General features: G+C 39.7%; 1 protein-coding gene across 7 annotated transcripts in view; it reads right to left on the bottom strand.

Annotated features, from left to right (window-relative positions):
* Positions 1–20,996, bottom strand: part of CLASP1 (cytoplasmic linker associated protein 1) — a 173,251-nt gene that overhangs the window by 27,067 nt on the left and 125,188 nt on the right. For 4 of the 7 annotated variants that reach the window (XM_082285311.1, XM_082285312.1, XM_082285310.1 and 1 more), the window contains 7 exons: positions 20,393–20,456; positions 18,654–18,817; positions 17,670–17,748; positions 17,249–17,392; positions 9,620–9,715; positions 5,052–5,195; positions 3,688–3,794 (listed from right to left, as the gene is read on the bottom strand). In XM_082285311.1, coding sequence (XP_082141437.1) covers positions 3,688–3,794; positions 5,052–5,195; positions 9,620–9,715; positions 17,249–17,392; positions 17,670–17,748; positions 18,654–18,817; positions 20,393–20,456 — 798 coding nt within the window. The remainder of the gene's footprint in view (positions 1–3,687; positions 3,795–5,051; positions 5,196–9,619; positions 9,716–17,248; positions 17,393–17,669; positions 17,749–18,653; positions 18,818–20,392; positions 20,457–20,996) is intronic. The other 3 variants (XM_082285315.1, XM_082285314.1, XM_082285313.1) reach the window with 1 other exon arrangement.

A 20,996-nucleotide genomic window follows, 5' to 3' on the forward strand; every position in this document is an offset into this window, starting at 1 on the left:
AAAGTGTCAAATTTTGTTTCTAATGGTATTTTCTATTATCAGTGAAATAGCAAGCATGTAAACTTACATAGCCAGATAGAATTGTTAGCCTTTTATTCTGATGTATTTCCTCTAAAGAGCTTTGAAGGACTAAATTTTTTTTAGAATTTTTAGGTGATTTTTGTTTATTTGTTTTTAATAATTGAAACTACACACAGGCTTCTGGGTTACTAATAATTGCAGAAACCCATCCCAAATGCATTCATTCACTATTCCTTCAAGTACTTCTACAAAATTCTAGGTGAAAGTTTCCAACCTGAATGTAACATTTAAGTTTACCATTCAGAACAGTATACTAACACCAAAGGACTTTACAACTTAGTGTTTTCCTTTCTGTACTACAACGTAATTTATTAAATCTCAGAAGATTTTCTCTGTCCAGCACAAACTCAAGCCATTCATCTGTGCTTTGCCTAGGAAACATTCCTCTCTTTCAGTCTTAAGTCTGGGGTTTTTTTTCCTATTATTTTCAGTCTTCCCAAGTGCCCTTCCCTGCTTTTCTTTTTCAGAAGGAACATCTTTCTTCCATAACTCCTCTCACCAAAAACTAAAACTGCTAAGGGGGAAAAAAAAAAAGCAGATACAAATGCAGAAGTAACTCACAGATGTAGTGGATATGTTATAGTGACCATGCAGCAGAACCACAGGGAGTAATGAAAGCAGGAGAAAAGACTCTGTCCAAGACCCTGAAAGCATGCTACCATCCTGAAGGTCCTGCAGACGACTTCAGGGGATACTTAAGTAGATGTTATCATCTGGATAGGCAAAGCAGCTGCTTGCAGAGTCCAGTTCAACCAAAACATTCAAAATCTATCCAGAGAACCCAAATACATGTACACATAAATACATACATATACACACCCCCCAAAAGATCAGTCATCTGGAATACATACATAATACAGTAAATCTGTATCAATGAAACCTTGCTGATTAATGTTGAGGCTATTGTCCACAAACCATTAATAATATGGGAGAGCAGCTTAGCAGCATTTTCATATTCCTACAGGACCCAAACATCCTTTCCACACATATCCCAGCTCCAAAGACATGTATGCCTCTGGTTTTCACTCCAATCCATGCATCAAGAAAAAAAATAAAAGGAAAGCATATTCTTCAAAACCAAAGCTGGCATTAAGAACTGGAGATAACCCTTCCACTGACTGCACTCAGACTGCCTGCACAAGACACAGGCAGGCACAAGGTAAGCAGGGCCTGGACATGGAGCACCCCAGGAGGCAATGGGAATACACAACCTGACTACAAACCTTTGACGGTAGGCCCCATGAAAATGTAAAGCCAAGCCTACTTTTGGAGGAGAGGTACACAAAGAATGCACTGCTATCAGAATGACCTGGCTGTGCTTATGTTCCAAGTTTGTAGAGAGAAAAGTGGTATTTCACACCAATGCTGAATAGCAAACAACAAGCATTTGAAATGGAAACATGACACTGAAGCACCTATACCAAAAAATGTAATACTGCAACCTACCCTACTTACCACAATCTGTTAGCACATCTTTCAAAGCCTTTTCTCTGAAAGAAGGAAAACCAGAGCTACATTCTCCCTTTAAATCAGGACCATGCCCAAACTGTGCTGCACAAGACATTTTCAAGGAGGATGCAGCCCAGCAGAGCATCAGAAACTACTGCCTCTAATTTGCAGTATTTGCCACTGCCTTTTCTACAAATGGCAAAAATCTGCAGATACTGTAACTGCTCAGAGGTCACTCACCACAAAAAAGTACAACTTCTCCCCTCCAAATATTTTAAAGGGCTTTCATAGCAGCTTCCACCTTTACCTATCATGAAGAGTAACTTTTAAACATCACTCCTGAATAACTAAATCCATCAAGGAAGCAGGACATACTTCTCGAAGACACCTAAATTTTTGAATAAACACCCCCAAGAACTCTATAGAAAATGGAAGGAACGATTGTTTTCTAAAGGCAATTCCTGGCCGACTGCATCCACGGCAGAATGCTCTGGAATTACATGCCCTCTCTAACTAATGCTTGAGAATAAATCACATGGGGAAAAAACCCCTTCAGTTTCTAAACCCAAAATTCTAGAAAACAACAGCAACAACGTACACTGGATTAATCAATACTTTGATATTTGCCTCCTGACATCAAGAGGTGAGAAGAAAGCAAAGACAAATAGAAAACAGTGAGTGAAGTGGCAATAAACAGTCGTGTCCCAATGGCAAAACCCAAAAAGCATGGTAAAAGGTTGTGGAATTATAAAATAAGTGCCACATGCAAACACGGCCAACAAAACCACAACGTAACCACAAGGAGACACAGTTAATAATTTCCCATGACAGAAATCAGCAGGGCAACAATGCTCAAGTTAGTCAAAAAGGAAGCAACATAGTTGGAACCATTCCCCTGAAACTCTACCACTTAATTTCTTAATGAAACCTTTGTGGAAAAAACTCGTAATAGGCAACTCGACCTTGGCTTGCAAACTCGTCGTTTAGTTTGGAATTACAGCAGATTTAGAAGTTGCAAAAATGTATCTAGATATCCAAAATTTTCTCAGGAAACCCCAATGGTTCTTATGCTGCTGGAATTAGTACAATTCTTCATTAAATGCTAAAGGCCTGTACTTTCCCTGACACACTGGAACTCATGTGTCTAAGCACCCCTTCAGAGAGAGATTTGCAAGCAACAAACGCAGATCACAGATTTCAGTGTAAACTGCTACACTGCACAACGAACTGCAGTCCTCACCCAACATGGTTCCTTCCTTACCATTTCTTCCACAACAAATGTCATGAAGAGGACAGGCAGACAAGGGCAGCAAATATAAGCTTTCCCAGCATGAATCAGATCTCGTCCAGGTAAGAGCTTGACACTTTCCTCCAATATTTCTGCGGTCCCAGAAGATACTGTTTACAATGTCATCTCTCCTGCTCTAAGTTTTAATGGTGCAAAACATCCACATTCCCAGCATCCAAGAGTCCATGCTGGCTGAATACAAGATTTTGGAGTGGACCAATACATTCTAGGGTAGCACCTGCAGCTTCAGCAAAACACCTGGTTGCAACAGACCTGCTGCCCAAAAGACCAGGCCACTACTCTGCTGGTGAGCAGCCAAGTGAGCAATTTGGGAGGTATTCAGCACTGAAACACAGTCACCACCTCTGCTTGTCCTGCATCCTCACAAAGAATAAGAGGGGAACAGGAGATGCAGCACTTCTCTCAGCAGCACAAGCACTGTACTACAGTCAGAGGAATTACTGATCTCAAGTCCACACCTAAAAAATAGGCACAACCTGAAACTCCTGTTCTGACAGTGATCACAGACTTTGTGACATATGCAATCTCAACAAGACCTTATTTCTTATGCTGCCAATTAATATTACCTTTATTTATTACCCATAAATGTAATTCTGAAGAAGGCCATGAAAGAAAACTAACATGATAAGAAAAGACATTAAAGATTACACAGATAGCATGAGGACTGGAACACTGAAGTCAATCACCAACCACATATTATCATGTTCAAACACTGCTTCTTTGCAGAAATCTACTGTAAACTTTTTGTCTTGTTTTTGCTTTCAAAGTGAGTCATATTCTGCAAACGCACACTCGGTGTTGAAATCCTTTAGTATTTTGCAAGGGGTTTAATTAGCCTGCCACATTACCTTGGAGACAGTCCACCATGGGAACAGTTGGTAGGTGAAGTTAAGGGGCTGGTTCTGCTGCTGGAGTGCCGGGAAGGAGTCCGACCAAGGGTATTGCTGGGAGAACCCTAACATAGAAGCAGGAAGACAGGGATTAGCAATGTGTTGCAATGCACAGACAGGAGTACAACAACAGGTCCAAACATTGCCTCTGTTTGCTCTAGACAAGCTTAGTGCAGTTTTGATTATGCCTCTTGACCTAAAAATCTGCAGCCATGGTTCATCTACTCTTTAATGTGCTCCTGAAGATACAATTCTGAGGATAAAGCAAGTGTATGTGCACTTCTGTACAACCACAGTACCTGCCAAATTTCAATACACAGCATGTACAGCCTGCAAATATTGCCAGAGAAATGGTTCATCAATCCAGCTATCCAGCTTCTCAAACAAGATTTGCAAGGCTCCAAAATATGCTCACCATTACCCTGGCAATTTAGCATTCTAATTACACAGCTATTTTCCACATTGTCTAAAGCATTCTGATTATGCTTGTTAGGAGCATAAGTAAGCAGTCTAACTTATCATTTTTCCACTGGTCTGCACAATTTTTTATACCACAGCAAAATGAGTAGAAATTGCTCTCAATTCTGACACTTTTCACATAGAGTCAAAAGTATTAGAGATTCCAGACCATTTGCCTGGAAGCCTAACACTGCAGTTCTAGCTTAGCCTAAATTCTACTCGGCCCTGTTAAAGTGCAAAGATAGGGGGGTTCAAATTCCAGCAAGTTCACAAGATTTCCACATTAAAAAGAATAAAAGTTCACTAATCCTTGCTGCTCTGGGAAGGGAAAGAAATTTCCTATTTAAATCTTCTACTAACATATTCCTTCAGTGAAATAAAAATATGTAAGAGCTTCATAGAAAAGCAGAACATCAGGTAATAGGCATAGACTGAGGTGACCTTGTAGGTCACATTAAAGATCCTGCAAACTCCTTAAAAGACAATATATCTGTTATTAAACTGATCTCAATAATAGTCATAAACCCAGAAAATCTGTGGTATCAGGATCTGTTTTAGCCAAAAAAGTCATTACTGGCAGGACTTTCAAAAGCACCACCAACTTGAAAGCACAAACCCCACCAATTTTAATGCACTTTTCAGTAATTTTTTAATCTCTTCTGGTTAGAACTGTATTAAATTTTAAAATAACTCAGTTTTTTATTTTAATGGTCCCTATTAAAAGCAACATCAAACAAAAGCCTCTGTTGCCACATTGCTTCAAGACAACAGTTACAGATAATTCAAACTGAACATCTGCAACAGCTTATCAATGAGCTGCTGTCTTTGGGGCTCTGCTGTTTGCAAGGACAAGGGCCTCTCACCACACTGGTGTTACTGGAATTCTTGAGGTGGTTGTGCAGGAGCTTGGTAGCACCATCCTGGAATGTTTTTGGCAAGGCACCAAGTAACATGGTAAACTCAGGGGTGTTCAGTTCAAAGAGAGAAATCAGGACTATTTGTGCTGCCTGAAAAGAAGAAGAAAGAAGAGACCATCAGTTTTTATTCTTTGAAAAGAGCATGCATTCTCATATTAGTGAACCTTACAGTAAATGATGTGTGTTTCACTCAAAAAGAAGACTCCTCTACCAGACAAATCTTTGAAGTGTTCTTTGTAATGTATTATAATAGCAACAGTTAATTTTTTTAGTTCTTAAAGCTTAAATATATTTTTGCATTTATATAATTATTTGCCCAGATGTGAAGTGTACAGCTATTCACAACTAGTGAGCAACTTTTACCATTGGCCTGTCCAGCACACATTTCAATTGAACAGGTTACTGCAAAGATTTACTGAGAACAAATAAAACTAGAAGTTCAAATAAGTATGAAGACTCTAGGACTGCAATTTGTCATTCCTGTGCTTTTTATGCGTGAGTGGGACTAGTTCTCTTCCCACCCAACCTCTCCTCCTCCTAGGGATCCTAAGTTTGTTTCATCAAATAGATAATCCACCTCTCCTTGTAAATCTTAACCCCACTGAGGCTGTTTCAGCAATTCAAGACTCCATCTGAAGTAGATGATCTATGAGGATGGTGAGAACCACCATTCTCTCATCCATGGACAGGCTACACTGCACCAGATTTCCTAAATTTAGTAAGTGAAACTGAGGTGCCACTGAAACAATTGAGAATTCTACCATTAATTTTAGTGGACAGGGTTTGCTTTATCTGCCTCAGAGAACTGCTGCCAGAACAGGATCTCCCCATATCCATTAGCAAACATACAGCTCTGCATATCCTGAACTAAGACAATGGAATCAAATGGGAATGGAAGCAGAATAAATCACAGTGTGCAAACCTGAAAAAGTAATTAACATCACATGTTCCTAACTAGACTTCCCCAGCAGCATCCAACCTTCATGGATGCACCAATTCTATGGGGTTTTTCCCGGACTTTACTTTGAAAGTATACAAACATACAAACATTGATAAATAGAACAATAAAAATGAAGCACTGATGAATGACCGCTGATGGTCTGCAGCAGCACCTTCTCCAAGGGGCGTGTAGCCATTGACACATCAACTTCCAGAATATGTATCTGGACACAAAGCAGTGGCTTGGGCTCACAAAGTTAAGCAGCAAAGCTACACACACTCTTATTTTGGAAAAGCATACACACATGCTTAGGAAGAGCAGATGCTCGTGTTTGACCCTTTCAGGAACTTTCTAAAATCTCCTAAAAATGAAAAACAACTTTGAAAAGGGTGTAAATGTAATTCCCTGCTGTGGGGATAAATGTACATTCATTGTTCTCATCAATTTAAAGAAGGATTTTTTAGTAAATAATGTGTTCACAAACATACTGTGCCATAATTAAGTGTATCTGCAATTCCCTGTGGAGTGGAATTCTTCACAGATGATGAACTTGAGTACACAAGAACCTTTCATAATGGAGGGGAATCACAGTACCTCATTGTTTCAGTGTGCAAACTGCAATTCAAGCTATACTGTTTTCTTCTGCCATCAGCAGCAACTAGCACAGCTTTGTATAGAAAAACATTTTCCATCTATGAAAGTTTGGTCAGTGTCATCCTTTTCATTTGGCCAACAAAGGAACCAAGGCCCACAGCACTCAATGAGCTTCCAAGGACTGCAGCAAACAAGGTCTTCAGACTTCATTCCAGATGGATCATGCTGCCTCTCCTGCCAAAACTCTCACTGACTTGAACAGAAACACAGTATGTCATTATTCACTCTATTATAAAGATCTAAGGATGAAAGAAGTGGGGAGATAATTTTCCCTGTAGCTTTCTCAATTCCATAGTCTACTCTCCTCTGACCTGAAGTTTTGGGCAACTCTGCCATGAAGCCTGCCTGGTATCCAACAAGGAAGTGTATTTCTGTCCATTTTGATCCAAGAACTTTTAAGTTTTCACCAGCACAGTATTTTCTGTAATAAAAATATTACTGCACACAAGAGATCTCAGAACAAGGAACAGCAAGTTTCAGTGAATGCAAAGTGACAAGTCATGCCAGAGTACATTCCCGCTGGTGAACAGCATGCGCATCCTCGATGGTTAGGAGTGGACATGCAGATCCTCCATGTCAGAACAAGCAGATCTCACATTCATCGAGATTAAAAACAAACAAAGGAACCCAAAAACCCCAAAACCGCAAAAAAAACCCCAAACCAAACCCCATGAAAATTGATCAACAAGGTTCCCAGATTGAGAGATTGCTTAGAGATTAGAATATCTGGAGTTATCAACTGCTAAATTAGGAGCTGCCCAAGGTGTGAAAGGACTTCAGATACCTTTGTCCCACAAATCTCCCACTGATGGCTTAGAAAGCAAGTCCATCCTTGGAGACCTCCTAAGTAAGTAGGGCAACAAGGTGCAAGAGCACACACACACTTTACAATGGGACATTCTGGAGGGACCTTTCTTGTATGACAGAGATGTTCCAGATGCATCTCACAAATCTGAGCAAAACCTTCATCAAAGCTCTACCACAAACACTAATACCACAGACACTGTCCTTCAGGAGTAGCTGAGAGAAGTTTCAGGTCTCAGAGGTCACTACAGTTTTGTTCCACTTTTGCACTTTGACTTTAATAAAAACAGAACTAGGTCTGCCCTCCCTCTTTGCACAAAATACAGCTTGTCTTTAGGAGTGGCTGCCAGTATTCTGTGTACCCAGTGCTCTTCAGCAGCTTCACTATCGCCTGTAAATAGTCATTGGGCTTTGAATGAAGTGCTGAACAGTAGCTCCCAGTGCTCACAATCTTTTGTGGCCTCAAAGAAAACAGACCTATAGTTTATGCCTTTTGAAATAAAGTCAAGGACTACTACATCCTGAGAATGGTGCTCCAGTAAAAGTCTCAAAGGCAACACTGGAGTTACATGGGTAAAACCCTGTCTGTGCTCTTTCTAAATCATCCTCAGCCATCCAACTTCACTTCCAAGTTTATTTCAGGCAAAAGCCATTATTTGGAAGTGCACCCATAATTTCCTACCCAGTATTTAACACACAAAGGTCTTGGTCCCTACTACCATAAGATGAACACTGTTACTTACTGGCTTCAAAAGTTGGAAGATCCATGCTAGCTTGAAATCACATTTGTAACATGCTCCAAGTCTCACTCCTGCAATACTTCCCATTTCTAGTACCAGTAATTTTGTTTCAGTAATGAAGAGCATCAGGAGCAGCATTTCCACATCTGTCTTAATAGTTAGATCTGGACACACTTGATAACCCTCTGAGTTTCACTTACCTAGCATATTTTTACCTAATCGAAGGACATCTTCTACAGATAATGTTAAAAAGAATTTTGAATCTGTGGATTTTCAGCTTGTGACAAATCAGAGACATTTTCATAATCTCTGAATTTCTCGACATCTTCTGAAAATCTTGTTTCACTAGATTACTGTCAGAGTAAATAAATTTAACAAGCAATAAAAAAAACTTATTTTTGTACACAATGCACAAACATTCTCCATGCAACACTCATGCTTGATGATATATAGTCTGAAGAAAGTAATATCTGAATTTTCCCTTGCCTTTGTGTCCCTGTACCATTAGTACAGAACACTAATCCATCTCCTTCAGTGACATATAACGTAGACCCTACAGATTATCTAACCTTAATGAAGCCATTCTCTGCTGGCTTGAGCTGGGGAAACTCCAGTCACTTCAGAGCCTGACTGTGCTAGAGAGGGGGTCTGGCTCAGTGTCAGATTCTTGAATCATTTGCAAAGGATTGCTTATGTAACTTCATTATTTTCCTTATCACAATGCAGTGAGGGATCAGGTTCCACCAGCCAGTGGCAGCTCCCAAAGCTGCACACTTAGGTCACTGCAATTCCTGCTGTCCAACAGTGTCAGCTGCTAAAGGGACACAAATGCTTTAGCAATATCTGTTTTTTGTTTTTACCTAGATGGTGGATGATAGTCAGATTTATCAAAAGCTGTAACCTTTTCAACTTGGCTGAATTACAAGAAAGTCTCTTTGAAATTGTTTGGGCTTATTAAGCAAAAAGATCAAGGCTAAGTGGAAAAATCCATTGATTTTAGAAAGGAAATGTGGTCAGTGACCTAAGGTTAATAAAAGTGCCTTATGATTGCTGCTGCTACTGCTGGTCCAGTGGACCAAGCAGAATAAGCAGCTAGTTGCCTGCCTACATGAAGGCAGTTCCCAATTTACTCAAACATTTATTGGTGATGGGCTGCCAACACAGGCAACCCCATAAATGGAGGGGACTTTGTACCCTGATCCTTTATGAGGAACTACAACAAGACAGTTAACAGAAAAACACATCAAAGCCAAAAATCACTTCAGACAGACACACTTTTTTCAGGCTCCCAGTCCAGGTCTCTTTGCACAGCTAGACAGTTGAGTTGAGACTGCAAACACAATTAGTGTGATTAGTGCACAAGGCTTTCAGTCTACCTGTTTACATTTCTCTTCCAAGTTTCCTTCACCAGGCCCTGAGGAGGCTGTAGTTGTCCTAGCTGGCAAATCCTCACCCACCCAACTATGCATCGTCTGGGTTTGACAAACAGGAAAGTTGATATTATTCAAAGAAAACAGATTTCAACTCAATCATCTAAACAGTACAGATGCTATCTTTTTGCAGAAGAATTCTGATCAATTTCTTGCTTCACTTCAAGTAACAAAAAGCATTATTTGATGTCATCAGAAGAGCACTTCTTTCAGCAGAGGGCAGCGGAAATTAAATTAAAATTAAATATTAAATTCAGCCACAGCTCTCAGGCTCACAGATCATCCCTTAGTTCTTCTACAAGGCATTGCTGTGGCAACCTCCTGGTGGCCTCCACAATCACTTGAAAACATCTGCTGAGGTGCAGAGCCTAGGCCTTGCTGAACTGAGGTGGCACTTGCATCTGGCCAGCCAGGAATGGAGGAATAGGTGCATCTCCTGGCACCTGCCCTCACAGATATCTCTAAGTTCAGAGTAAGTTACAGTTAAGAACTTGCAAACTCCTGTCCCCAGTCTGGACATCAGTCTGATGGACCAACACTGCCTATAAATGCCTTTTATCACGTGATCAGTCTGGGGAAGAACCTCAGTAACATCTACTCACTTTTGACAAACACAATCATATTCTGAATGCAACACACACTTCACCATCCAGTCTAAGGCAAATGTGGTTTTTAATAACTTAGGACACAATGGGGCAGAGAAGCTCTCTCCTATGTCACTTTGAATGATACTAAACTGCAGATCAAATAGAGATCCACTGAGATCAAGAGGCGGCACTTGCACATTAGGCAGCTTGCATTAGCACACACTGGCACACGGCTTCAATTCTCCAGTGAGTAGCTGATGTTAAGTGAGTTATTCACATCTACTGAGTCTGGAAGCTCTAAACAAGTGTTACTTCAGTGTACTTTCCAGCAGACAATTAAGTATTAGCTGCCACTGAACTAACAAACTATCTAGTGAACCAAACCTCCTGCTTGTTCCTTTTTCAGGCCTAGAATCAGATGAGCAAGGACATCCACAATACAGACACAGATGGCAATATGAAGCACAATGGCTTTAGCAGTTTATACATAATCCAAGCACGTTAGCTTGAGTACTAGTTTTAAAACACACAGTTTTCCCAAAACACTTGTATTAGAATATGCTGTTCACATCCACATCCTGAAAAGAAAGAATTTGTTTAACAGATTTAAATACAGAAACAGATTAAATCCATGTTAATATTGTGTTTTACACAGTACACACTTAATACATCATGAAAGCCTTTTGCAAGTCAGAGATGGTTGCATTATAAGTGTCAAAGGCATCTCAGAAAAGTGACAGCAAAAAAGATGCAGCACCAAATCACCACGTTTGGATTACTTTTCTATAGCAGATTACGATTCATGTGTGCTGCTGATTCATGACCTAGGCACAGAAAAGACCATGGCAAAATGTACATTATTTCTTGAAAACCAGACATTACCCCAGAAATGAAGCTGATGAAGGCTGCCATGAGTAACTTTGCTCATTATGAAGTTACAGTTGTTGCAAAAGCAGGTTTCAGGACTAGAAACAAAGGTTACACTTCATTAACAACTGAGAAATTTTTCTTGTACACCTGGCATGACAGAAGTCTGAATTCTCAGGCAAAAGTTCCCACATATAAACTAAGAAAGAAGAGCTACTGAAGTCATACGGTTTGTAATGAAAACACGAACTTTAATCTGCGTGGAGTTTCAAAATGCTAGAGGAAGTATGGCAGGATTATCTGTCACACTCCAAACAGCTCTGCAATGCATCACATAAACATCACCTCTAGACCTGATTTTCAAAGCAGATATATCACCTATACCTGTGTAGGGGGGTGTGTGTGTGTGTTTATACAATGGCACGTACACACAAACATATTGCGCACAGACATATAATATACGTGTGAGTACACACACCCTGTGAAGCTATTTCTTCCCTCATATTACCATGCACTAGCTCCTCTAGCAAACAGAGTATGTGCTTATATTCAAACTGCTTTCAGCTCAAAGCATACTAGAGGGCTGTATAAAGTGGAGGGACTTGTTTTAAGGAAATCTACCCCAGCACCATGCTTCCAGCAAGCACACCATGATTTTCTGGCCACTAACATTGTGTGAAAGCCATTTTCTTACACTGAGTACACTAAAAACATTTGGGCTCTCATAGCTCTGTAGCATCAAATTCAAAACAAACAGAAAATGAGGGATACTATTTTGGAAACACAGCTAGGACACAGAGATCCTTTTTGTTGTAATAGCTTTAAACCAAGTAAGTACTACAGTCCACCAGGTGCCATTTTTGATGTATTACACTATTTTTCCTAATACTATGTTTTAAGTGCCAGACAGAAGTTCCTCTGGGCATTTAGACTGAGTTTGACTTCTTTAGGAATATTTTTTGGCTAAAACAATTTGCCATTCAAAAGCATTTCTGCAAATGTTCTCTTTGCCACTGCTACTGCAACAGGCCATGACCAACAGCGTTTATTGCTCAACACCAGCAAAGATCAGCAAAATGCCATTTCAGCTCACTAAGAGGCTTTGGGAGTGCTCTTACAGTGACACATCTGTCCTAGAGTTGCAGAAATCAGCCTGATGCTAGATGGAAAATTAAAACTTTGAAGAGATTTTAGAGGTTACATGGCATCACCATGCAAAGGAGCTTAATTTCCTTTCCTTAAAAGTGTTTGCTTTCCTCTCACTAGTCCTCCTCCTACAGATATCACAGCAATATTTTATCCAAAGTTGCTCTATCTAGGCTTTACTGATAGACAGGATTTCCTTATCAAAGTGACATATCAATATTTCTCAAGAAATTACCTTGAGGATTACTAGTTAAAGAATTAATTACGTTTTCATTGCCTGCTTCAGCTTATGAAGAGTCTGCTGGCCTGCAGCTTTCTCTCTGAAATCTTTACCTTCTGCATAACTCAGAAACTGTTTCTCAATCAGTTTTCGTGAAAAAAAAAAAAGATCCCAAAGTCATTTTCTTTGGCTATCCCTACACATCACCTGAAAACCAGTGGTACCAATCCAAGGAGGGCCTTCCCCAAGGTACTCCCAGGGGGGCTTCATCTTCATGAAAATTAGAGCAACACAAGCACCCTCCTGGGCTTTTTGATTCATTGCAGTGATCCTAGTTTCTCACCAAAACCCATCCAACCGTCTGTATTCAAGGGCAGCTTGCAGTGACAAGTGGGGCAGTTGAAAGAAAAAGTTTTCCCAGTTACATAAGTGGAAGGTAGAACATGATGTACATGTGACATAAGGCTGCCCATAACATGTAAAAATGCCTTCAGGCTTGTAAAATAAAACCACTGTAGGAATGTCTCATCAATAGAGAAGCCAGTCAGGATACTTGAAAAAAAGGAAAAAAGTTCTTCTGCTCCAAGATTAGTACTTCAAATACCAATCAGGCAATACAGATCTTGTTATTTATCATTAAGACCAGACCTAGGCTGATTGACAAGATGGTAAGAATTGTCACTGGCCTTCACCTCAGGCGGCCTCATTCCCCTTCAGCCTCAGTACAAGGTCCTCCTAAACATTAAGATCCTGTGTGCCCTCACAGCTGATTCCATACCCACAAATTCTGGGCACTTATGTTAAATAAAAGTTTCCATTCAGACAAGCCTTGGACAGGAGGCTTCTGTAGGCTTTGGCCAGAGTCAAATGAGAAGCCTTACTCTAATTTCCATTCTCAAACTGATGGCTCTTTTCCAAGATCAAAGTATTTTCCCACACAGAGCCCATACCTGTCATCCAAATTCAATAAGCATTTTACCTACGTAAAGATTACACAACAACTTTGCTGGCAGTATTACTAATAAAATGGTGAAGTTACTGACTTATAATGTCCTCACAGACCAGTCATCACAGTATTAGCATTGCTATTGTGTTACTTTTCTCTGTGGCAATTAACTGGCTTTTGTATAATTATTTCATCAAATCAAACAATTTCCAGAGGAAAGTCAGAATTAACACCCTGCTACAGAGGGGAATAAATCAGTGCAGAGGAAAGTCAAGTACCTCATACAAGGCTAGATACTACTGCAGTTGAAATCACAGCTCAGTTATCTGAAAGCCTGATCTGTGCCCTGCCCACTGATAAGCTCTGCTTGGGGAAAAAGCCATGAGCTGGCTGCATGTGCAAGCATCACCAACAGGTGCTCTCCTCACACTGGAAACACATCCCATCCAGGTCTCCAGGCAGCACTGCAGGAGCTGCTCCTACCCTGTGGCTTTTGTTCAGCATGGAGGGCAAATGCCCTCCCCTTTCTTCCAGCACTGCTTGCAGGAAGTAAACCTTAAGCCGAATGCAGGGTAAACACCCACAAGTACTAACAGTCTTTAAAACAAGACAAATATTTACCCATAACACACTGCAGATCACCTTATTTTAAACCTAAAGCTTGACAATAAGTTTAACTGTACACAGCTCATGGCTACTATCAGCAGTTTAAATGGTTTCTGCCCTGAGAGGGAATCACGACATTTTGTCAATGACACACTCTTTAGTATCAACTGCATGTTTTTCATAGTACATCACATTTTCCTTGTGATAACAGAGCTTATGTTTAACTACAGGTGTCATTCCATACAGGACCATAAATTGTTCTATGCAAAACAGCATTTCCTTTGACTTTTTCTGATTTCACTGGCTACAAAACTTGAGCTGTAGTTCCAAGTCATGTCAGATTGGTTAAGTGTGCCCATTAAGTGTACTTAAGTGTTGTCACAAGAAAACATAAAGTAATTAATAAAGCTGTAGCATTCGGTTTGAAAAGGTTTTTGGGCTAAATGACATTTTTTGTTCTATTTTTCCACAGTGCCTTAACACTATGTGGCTGGGACCTCTACAACCATCACACAGTAAATAGCAGTAATGAACAGATGATCACTAACAAAAGGATAACCTCAGTATAGACTGAAAATATAATCAATTTCTTGAACAGACACCTTGATTGCTATCACAGGATCAGATCTGCATGACTAATTACCACGTGCACACAACAGCCACATGCCTTCCCCACTGCTGAGAGAGATCACCAGTGTGAGGAACTTTGCTTTATCTGCCTCTGCTCAAACCCCAGACAGAACAGCATGGCCACCACACACAGATGCTACCTGCATTGTGGTGGAATTCAGTAACTCAGACTTGGGTGAGGAGGATATTGGCTGTGGGACTACATTTCTTGAGGGAAAGAGTCCCCGCCTCCACGAGTAGCTGATCAGCAGCATCACTGTTCCACCAAGTCAGCCACAGTCATACCTGTGGACTGGACTACACCACCCAGGAGCCCTCAGTACCAAGAATGATGTGCACTCTTGACAGCTTGCAGGAGCGAGCTGATTACAGTGGTAGTCTTAAGCCCAGATTCTACTGAAAAACTACCTATTTTTACACTTTTTACAGGCCTCTTGTGGTACTTCAATCACCTGAAGACAAAACTGAATTCTTCTCCTTCCCAGTAATCTCCACTGCCATCTCCATTTTCAGGTTGTCACAGTGTTTACAAAGCATGGTCTGCTTTGCATTTAGAAAACCTCAGATCTTGAAGGCCGCCATAGTACATTCCACAAGGGTGGAATCTTCTGATGCTTAAATGAATCATCTTGATATTCAAAAGGTACTGCTTTTTTTTTTCCCAAGTTATATTCTCAAAAAAAGCACAGCAATACTCAATTGTGTTCTTCAGAACATTTCACCTGCCTGGATTGGCTCTTGATAATCCAATTCACTATTGCATAATGAATTTATTAGTCTGTTAACTACAGTCCTGACAGAGATAATAGCCAATGATTGCTTATAAATCCTTTGCTGCACTGTTTCTTCTAAAGCCTCTGGTTTGTACTATGTTCTTAATAAAATCAGAGTACAGCAACGGTATGATGAAATAAAGATCACCTGTGCATTCGTTTTTAGTAGCCTAACTTAGCTGAACTGTGTAATAATTTATTTGAAAACTACAGGCAGTGAAGGCAAATCCAAGTCACATGCAGGTTTAATAAAAAGACATTTTGATTCAGTAATCTCTTGTCAGCCCCAAGGCACTTGCCCAAGTACTGCCCAGGCAGAGCTTGCTGGAAGTTTTTGCCAGAGCAGTGCAAGCCATTGGAACAGACAGAAGGACGGACACCACAGTGAGCACCTGCTCCCCACAGCCCACACGGAACAGCAAACGTCCAATTTTTCAGCTGCAGCATACTTTGCTCTGCTCCCTTTGCACGCAGCAATGATGACCTCTAATGGTGGAATGTTTCTCCTGCTGAGCAATGTGCAGAGATTTTGCTTTTCAATGCATATTTCTACTTAAAATAATCAGAACTTCCCCTCACAGCCCAGCAGCAGAGTAAACTGCTTGAGATCCACCTGAACTGTAACACAGAAGCAGCTGCTTTGCCTGATCAATTCTTTCTGACTTTGGACACAGAAACATTAAAATGCAAATCCATATTCCAGATCCAAGTCCAGAATTTAAAGTACCCCTTTATTCCTGAGGCAGACTATCTCACAGAAGCAAGTTTCAGTTACAGTGCTGTCAATAATCCCTGTAGAAAGTCTTCAGAAAACAGGATGTTCCTTTTTGCCCCAGAACCAATCATCTGTATGCGAGCAAGCAAACAGCACACACCCAAACAGCTTCTTTGAAGCCTTCCTTCAAGCTGCTGGGTAATGCTGCACATGTGTGTGGCAGCATATTTGATACCCAGCAATCTTTTTATCAGAATCAAATAAAAGTAATTTTAGTATTTCCGAAGTTATAAAATGGTATGTTATTCTAGTATTAAGTCAACATTTTATGTGCATATAGTGTTAAGTTCTCATAGAATTTTTACATTCTGGAATTATTAAAATTTGGTTGGGTTTTTTTTAAATCCAAGTACATCTCAAAGCCTTTAACTCCTACTGGAAATAGAAGGTAACTTTAAATTGTGTTACAGATGCCAGCTACATAAAACTAAGCCTTGCTTGTCTCTTGGCAGAGATGAATATCACTAACTGTCCTATTTTAGCTTGCCTGAAACTTGCATCTAGAGCAAGATAAAGAACAAGGTAACTATTACCCAGGCCTGACCTAATTGTGTCAGTTTTTCCAGGCAGAGATAAACACACAGCACTTAAAAGAGAAGGGTTGAGAGCCCCTGGCAGCTTACTGATTTGTTTACTTTCTTTTAACAACATTATAACACTGAATTTTGCTAGCTTTCAGTCTACAAAGCACAAACCCTTCACCTAAACAACAAACAGACCTAGAGATATTTCCAGAATGCTCAAGAAAAAGCACATTTTCAAACTATGATCTCTTTATGTATGGTAATAATAGTTAAAAGGCACACAAAAATTATGAAAGGAAAAAAATTATGAAAACACGCTTCAGAACTGTGTGTGGACTGAATTGACAGTTTTGTTTGGACAGTGAGGTATGCAAAATCAGGGTTTTTTTAAGTTAGAGTCTAATCACTGAACTTCTCATTACCTTTATGACAGATTTGTTGCTTCTTTTCTCCTTTCTGAACAGTGATAATTACTGCAAATACTTCATTGTCCTGTCTTACCTTTCTCACATCTGAGCTCTTTGGTTCTGTTGTCCAAGTTATAATTCTAGATACAGCAAGTCTTGTCTCACTGGAGTTCACAAAGTCTGTTGGATCCATCTGTCTTGCCAAGGACTCAATATACTTCAGGATAGCAACTTTCACCTGAGAAATGAAAAGGGATTTGTGAAGCTCAGGAGCTGGCAAAGATGCATTTTTCCCATAGGAACAGATACCACTACAGATTGGCAAGAATTTGTCACATGGTGGGGGAGAAGTATTCCTGTGACATGCATGTCTCAAAGTTGCCAATATAATTTCTCTATCATGCACATATTGCAAATAATTACCTTCTCATGAGTTCTGTGCCTTATGGTATGCCTGACATGACAAGCTAAGACAAGCATGTTGATGCTCCAGTGAAATGGCTTTTGATACTGACCTTCAGGTTTGGTGTCTGGGTCTGATCTACAATAAACCTCATCAAAATGTTAAATTGCTGATCAAATGGAAAAGAATCCCTGTCCAAAGAAAACAAAGGCAAAAACATAATGCAACATAAGCTAAATTAACTCAATACCTTAAAGCTTACAAAACAGATTTCAACATGCTTTTTTCTCCTTGGTAACTTTACTATCAATAAGAGGAACTCTAAACTTAAGGATTAGCTAATTACTGACACAATACTGGAGAAAACTGCTAAATCAGTATCTTTACACACTGTTACTTTACTCTCTGTATACTTCTTCAGCTTTTGGCACACCAGTCCATTCCTTTACATTTCAGACTCTGCTTTGTTTCCTTATCTCTAGAAGCAGCTTGGTTTATCTTGTCCTTAGGGTTCATACCTGGTTTTGAACTCTCTCCTCTTTTTTCCTACTTTATTCTATTTTCTCCTAGATTATTATTACTTTTTCTTCTCTTTTTTAATTAACCTATTTCTAGAACGAGCTGAACATTATTGTAATAGTGTCCTATGCAGGATATCCTTTGAAAAGGACATGGAGTGCAGAACTGGTGTGAGCACTGCAGTAGCATTCAAGATCTTATCCTGATCCTGTTATTTGTGTTTGAACATGAAAGAGGTGCTGAACTTTGTGGTAAAGTACCTTTCATATCCTGAATACTGCAATTTTTTTGGTACCTGTCTATCAAAAAAACCTGATTTCTGAGCAAACACCCCACAAAACCCTAACATTAATCAGTTATACATTTTTACATTTATTTTTGAAGTTACTTATTTAGAAGAGACAGGCCGTTTTAATTCAATACTTGAAATACTGTGACATAACTTTGTTCACCTTTATTCTTATATTCATCAAGGTTGAACCCTCAAAATACACAGCACTGCTGGATTTCTAAAATGTTTATGCCCTCCTGTAATCCTGAAAAAATCTCCACAACACTTGCCATCTGAGTACTCTACCTGGTGACATCCAGAGCTTTTTGAACTTTTGCCTGCACAGACCCCAACAAATCTGCTCCCATTTTCTTCAGCAACTGGGTCAGGAGAACAAAAAGCCAATCTTGCAAGTCATCTTTATGAATGATGATGAAATCAACCAGGGTTTCCAGAAACATGCTGAAGACCTATAAACAAAACAAGTGTCAGAAAAAGAAATACAGTTCTTAAAATAAAAATATTCAAAGGGGAGGGGGGTTTACGGTCTGAGTTTCAGGATGATTTTGTTATAAAAGTTTCATGAATGAATGATTTTAGTGACTACATTGCTCTGGAAAAAAAGATCACACAAGACATCTAAAATGTGTTGTATTAAAATACCACATGTAACGAATGAAGGAAGGGGGTAGGAAACACTTACTCTCTGTTGTGAATTCCACGGCAAAGCAGGCCATGCAACAAAACAAACCACTCGTTAGCACACAGAGTGATCAAGGATGCAGTTTCTCAACAGATAAAAGACACATTCATTGAAAGTTTACATTTTCTTAAAACACAATCTCTTCTCAGCAGAGTTACTTAAAACATTGTATACCTTGGATCAGATTCAGTCTCCTCAGTCAAGAAAGTAACATATGTTTATATACATTTATATGAACAAAGCTACATGTGTTTAACACCACAGCTAATGAGTTTGTATCAGTAATTCTATAAAAGCAGTGCAGATGACAGATCACTGCTGCCACAAAGGACATATTTGAGCCCAGTGTGCAATAAACTCCCACCTTACTCAAAAAATTGGAGATATTTTGCAAGCAAATAATTACACCTCCATCCTTTCCACTACACATACCTTGGGGAACCAAAACATTAAGAACTTACAGGTAGGTACTACACGTTTGGTGAGACCTACAGGACAGCTGGTCTACAGTATAATTAAGGCCAAAAATGCACATTTTGAGCAAGACCTGTGACAGGCTACTCTGCCTGCCCATGGAATTTCCACCTGACAACCATTTATTAAAACTGTTTTACCAAGAGGTCTTGAAGTACAAAGATTTATACAACTTATTCTTTCTCAACCTGCATTTAACCCAACTGCAAATCTTTTAAACTGGTTTTCCTGAACTAGCAAAACTCAGAAAAGGGCATGAAATTCCCTATTCCTTTCTCCCTGCTGCCCCTTAGCTGTTAATAGAAAGCCACTAGTTCTGAACATGCCTATGAGCCCTACCTCCCCATTCTGTGGCCCACTTCTCCTTAAGAAATGTCTGTAAATTCATGCCACAGCCTTTAACTTCAAAGGTCAGTGTTATAAAGAAGGCAAAGTAGCTATATTTAAGATCATAATTATGAGATTCAGAATAGTATCTTGGCAAGACATCTGGTCCCAGGTGTATACAACACACAAACCCCAGTGGCTGGGATGCTCATGACCCATCATGGACCACTCTTCCCTGTGTATCACCAAAAATACACCCCAGAGAAGTGCAAATCAAACTGAACTTTTCACTCCAGGAGGTAACCTCTGAAAGGCATTAGGCTGCTCCTCAGGAAGCATGGAGTAACCAGTTCCTACCAACATAAGAGAGACCGAAACACATCCCCTCCTTGTAGAACAAATGAAAGCCAGGGAGATTTATAAATGCCAGTTTTCCCTGGCAGATGGCAGGGGTAGAAATACAAACCACTCATCTTGGAACAGGGTCAAATGTGTACACATGGTAATGTAGGAGAGTGAGCCAAGGCTTTTGTGATCTTACCTTGCTGTGAGGGTCAGCAAACATGCGAGTAAATATTTCACACAGCCTTTTTAACTCGACTCGGCTAAAATACATAAATAAAACACGACATTAATGCCAAAGTTTTCACTGCAGCAAGAAAAAAAAGCAGCTAATAAATATTAACAGCTGAAAGAGCTAACCTTCTTTATTTAAATGTTACTTCAGTCACACTTCTGAACACTTTGTATATCTAGGCAAAGCCTTTACTGGCACTCCAGTTTAACTGCTGGGATCACCAGTTTTACATTAAGAATCTAATAAACATTTATTTTTTTAAATCTTAAGCCAGACACTTGTATTTCCTGCTGCTTTTATTTTCTTCTATATTCTGTACCACAGAAGACAACTTGAAAATGTGCATGTTTGGGAGGCACTAAGTTTCTGCCTGGGTCAAGGTCACTGAATCACTGAATTATGCATCTTTTTCAGTTTAAGAATAGATTTTTCAAGTCTCCTTTGTGTCAAGGATTTCAAATTTTCAAGTAAAATCAGAAGTTTCTGGTTATATACTAATTAAATATTTTGGTTTAAATTCCCAGTTGCTTCAGTAGTATCAGTCTACAATCACAGACTATTAACAGAT

This window comes from Coloeus monedula, assembly GCF_965178545.1.
Source record: "Coloeus monedula genome assembly, chromosome: 7".
Classification (NCBI taxonomy): domain Eukaryota; kingdom Metazoa; phylum Chordata; class Aves; order Passeriformes; family Corvidae; genus Coloeus; species Coloeus monedula.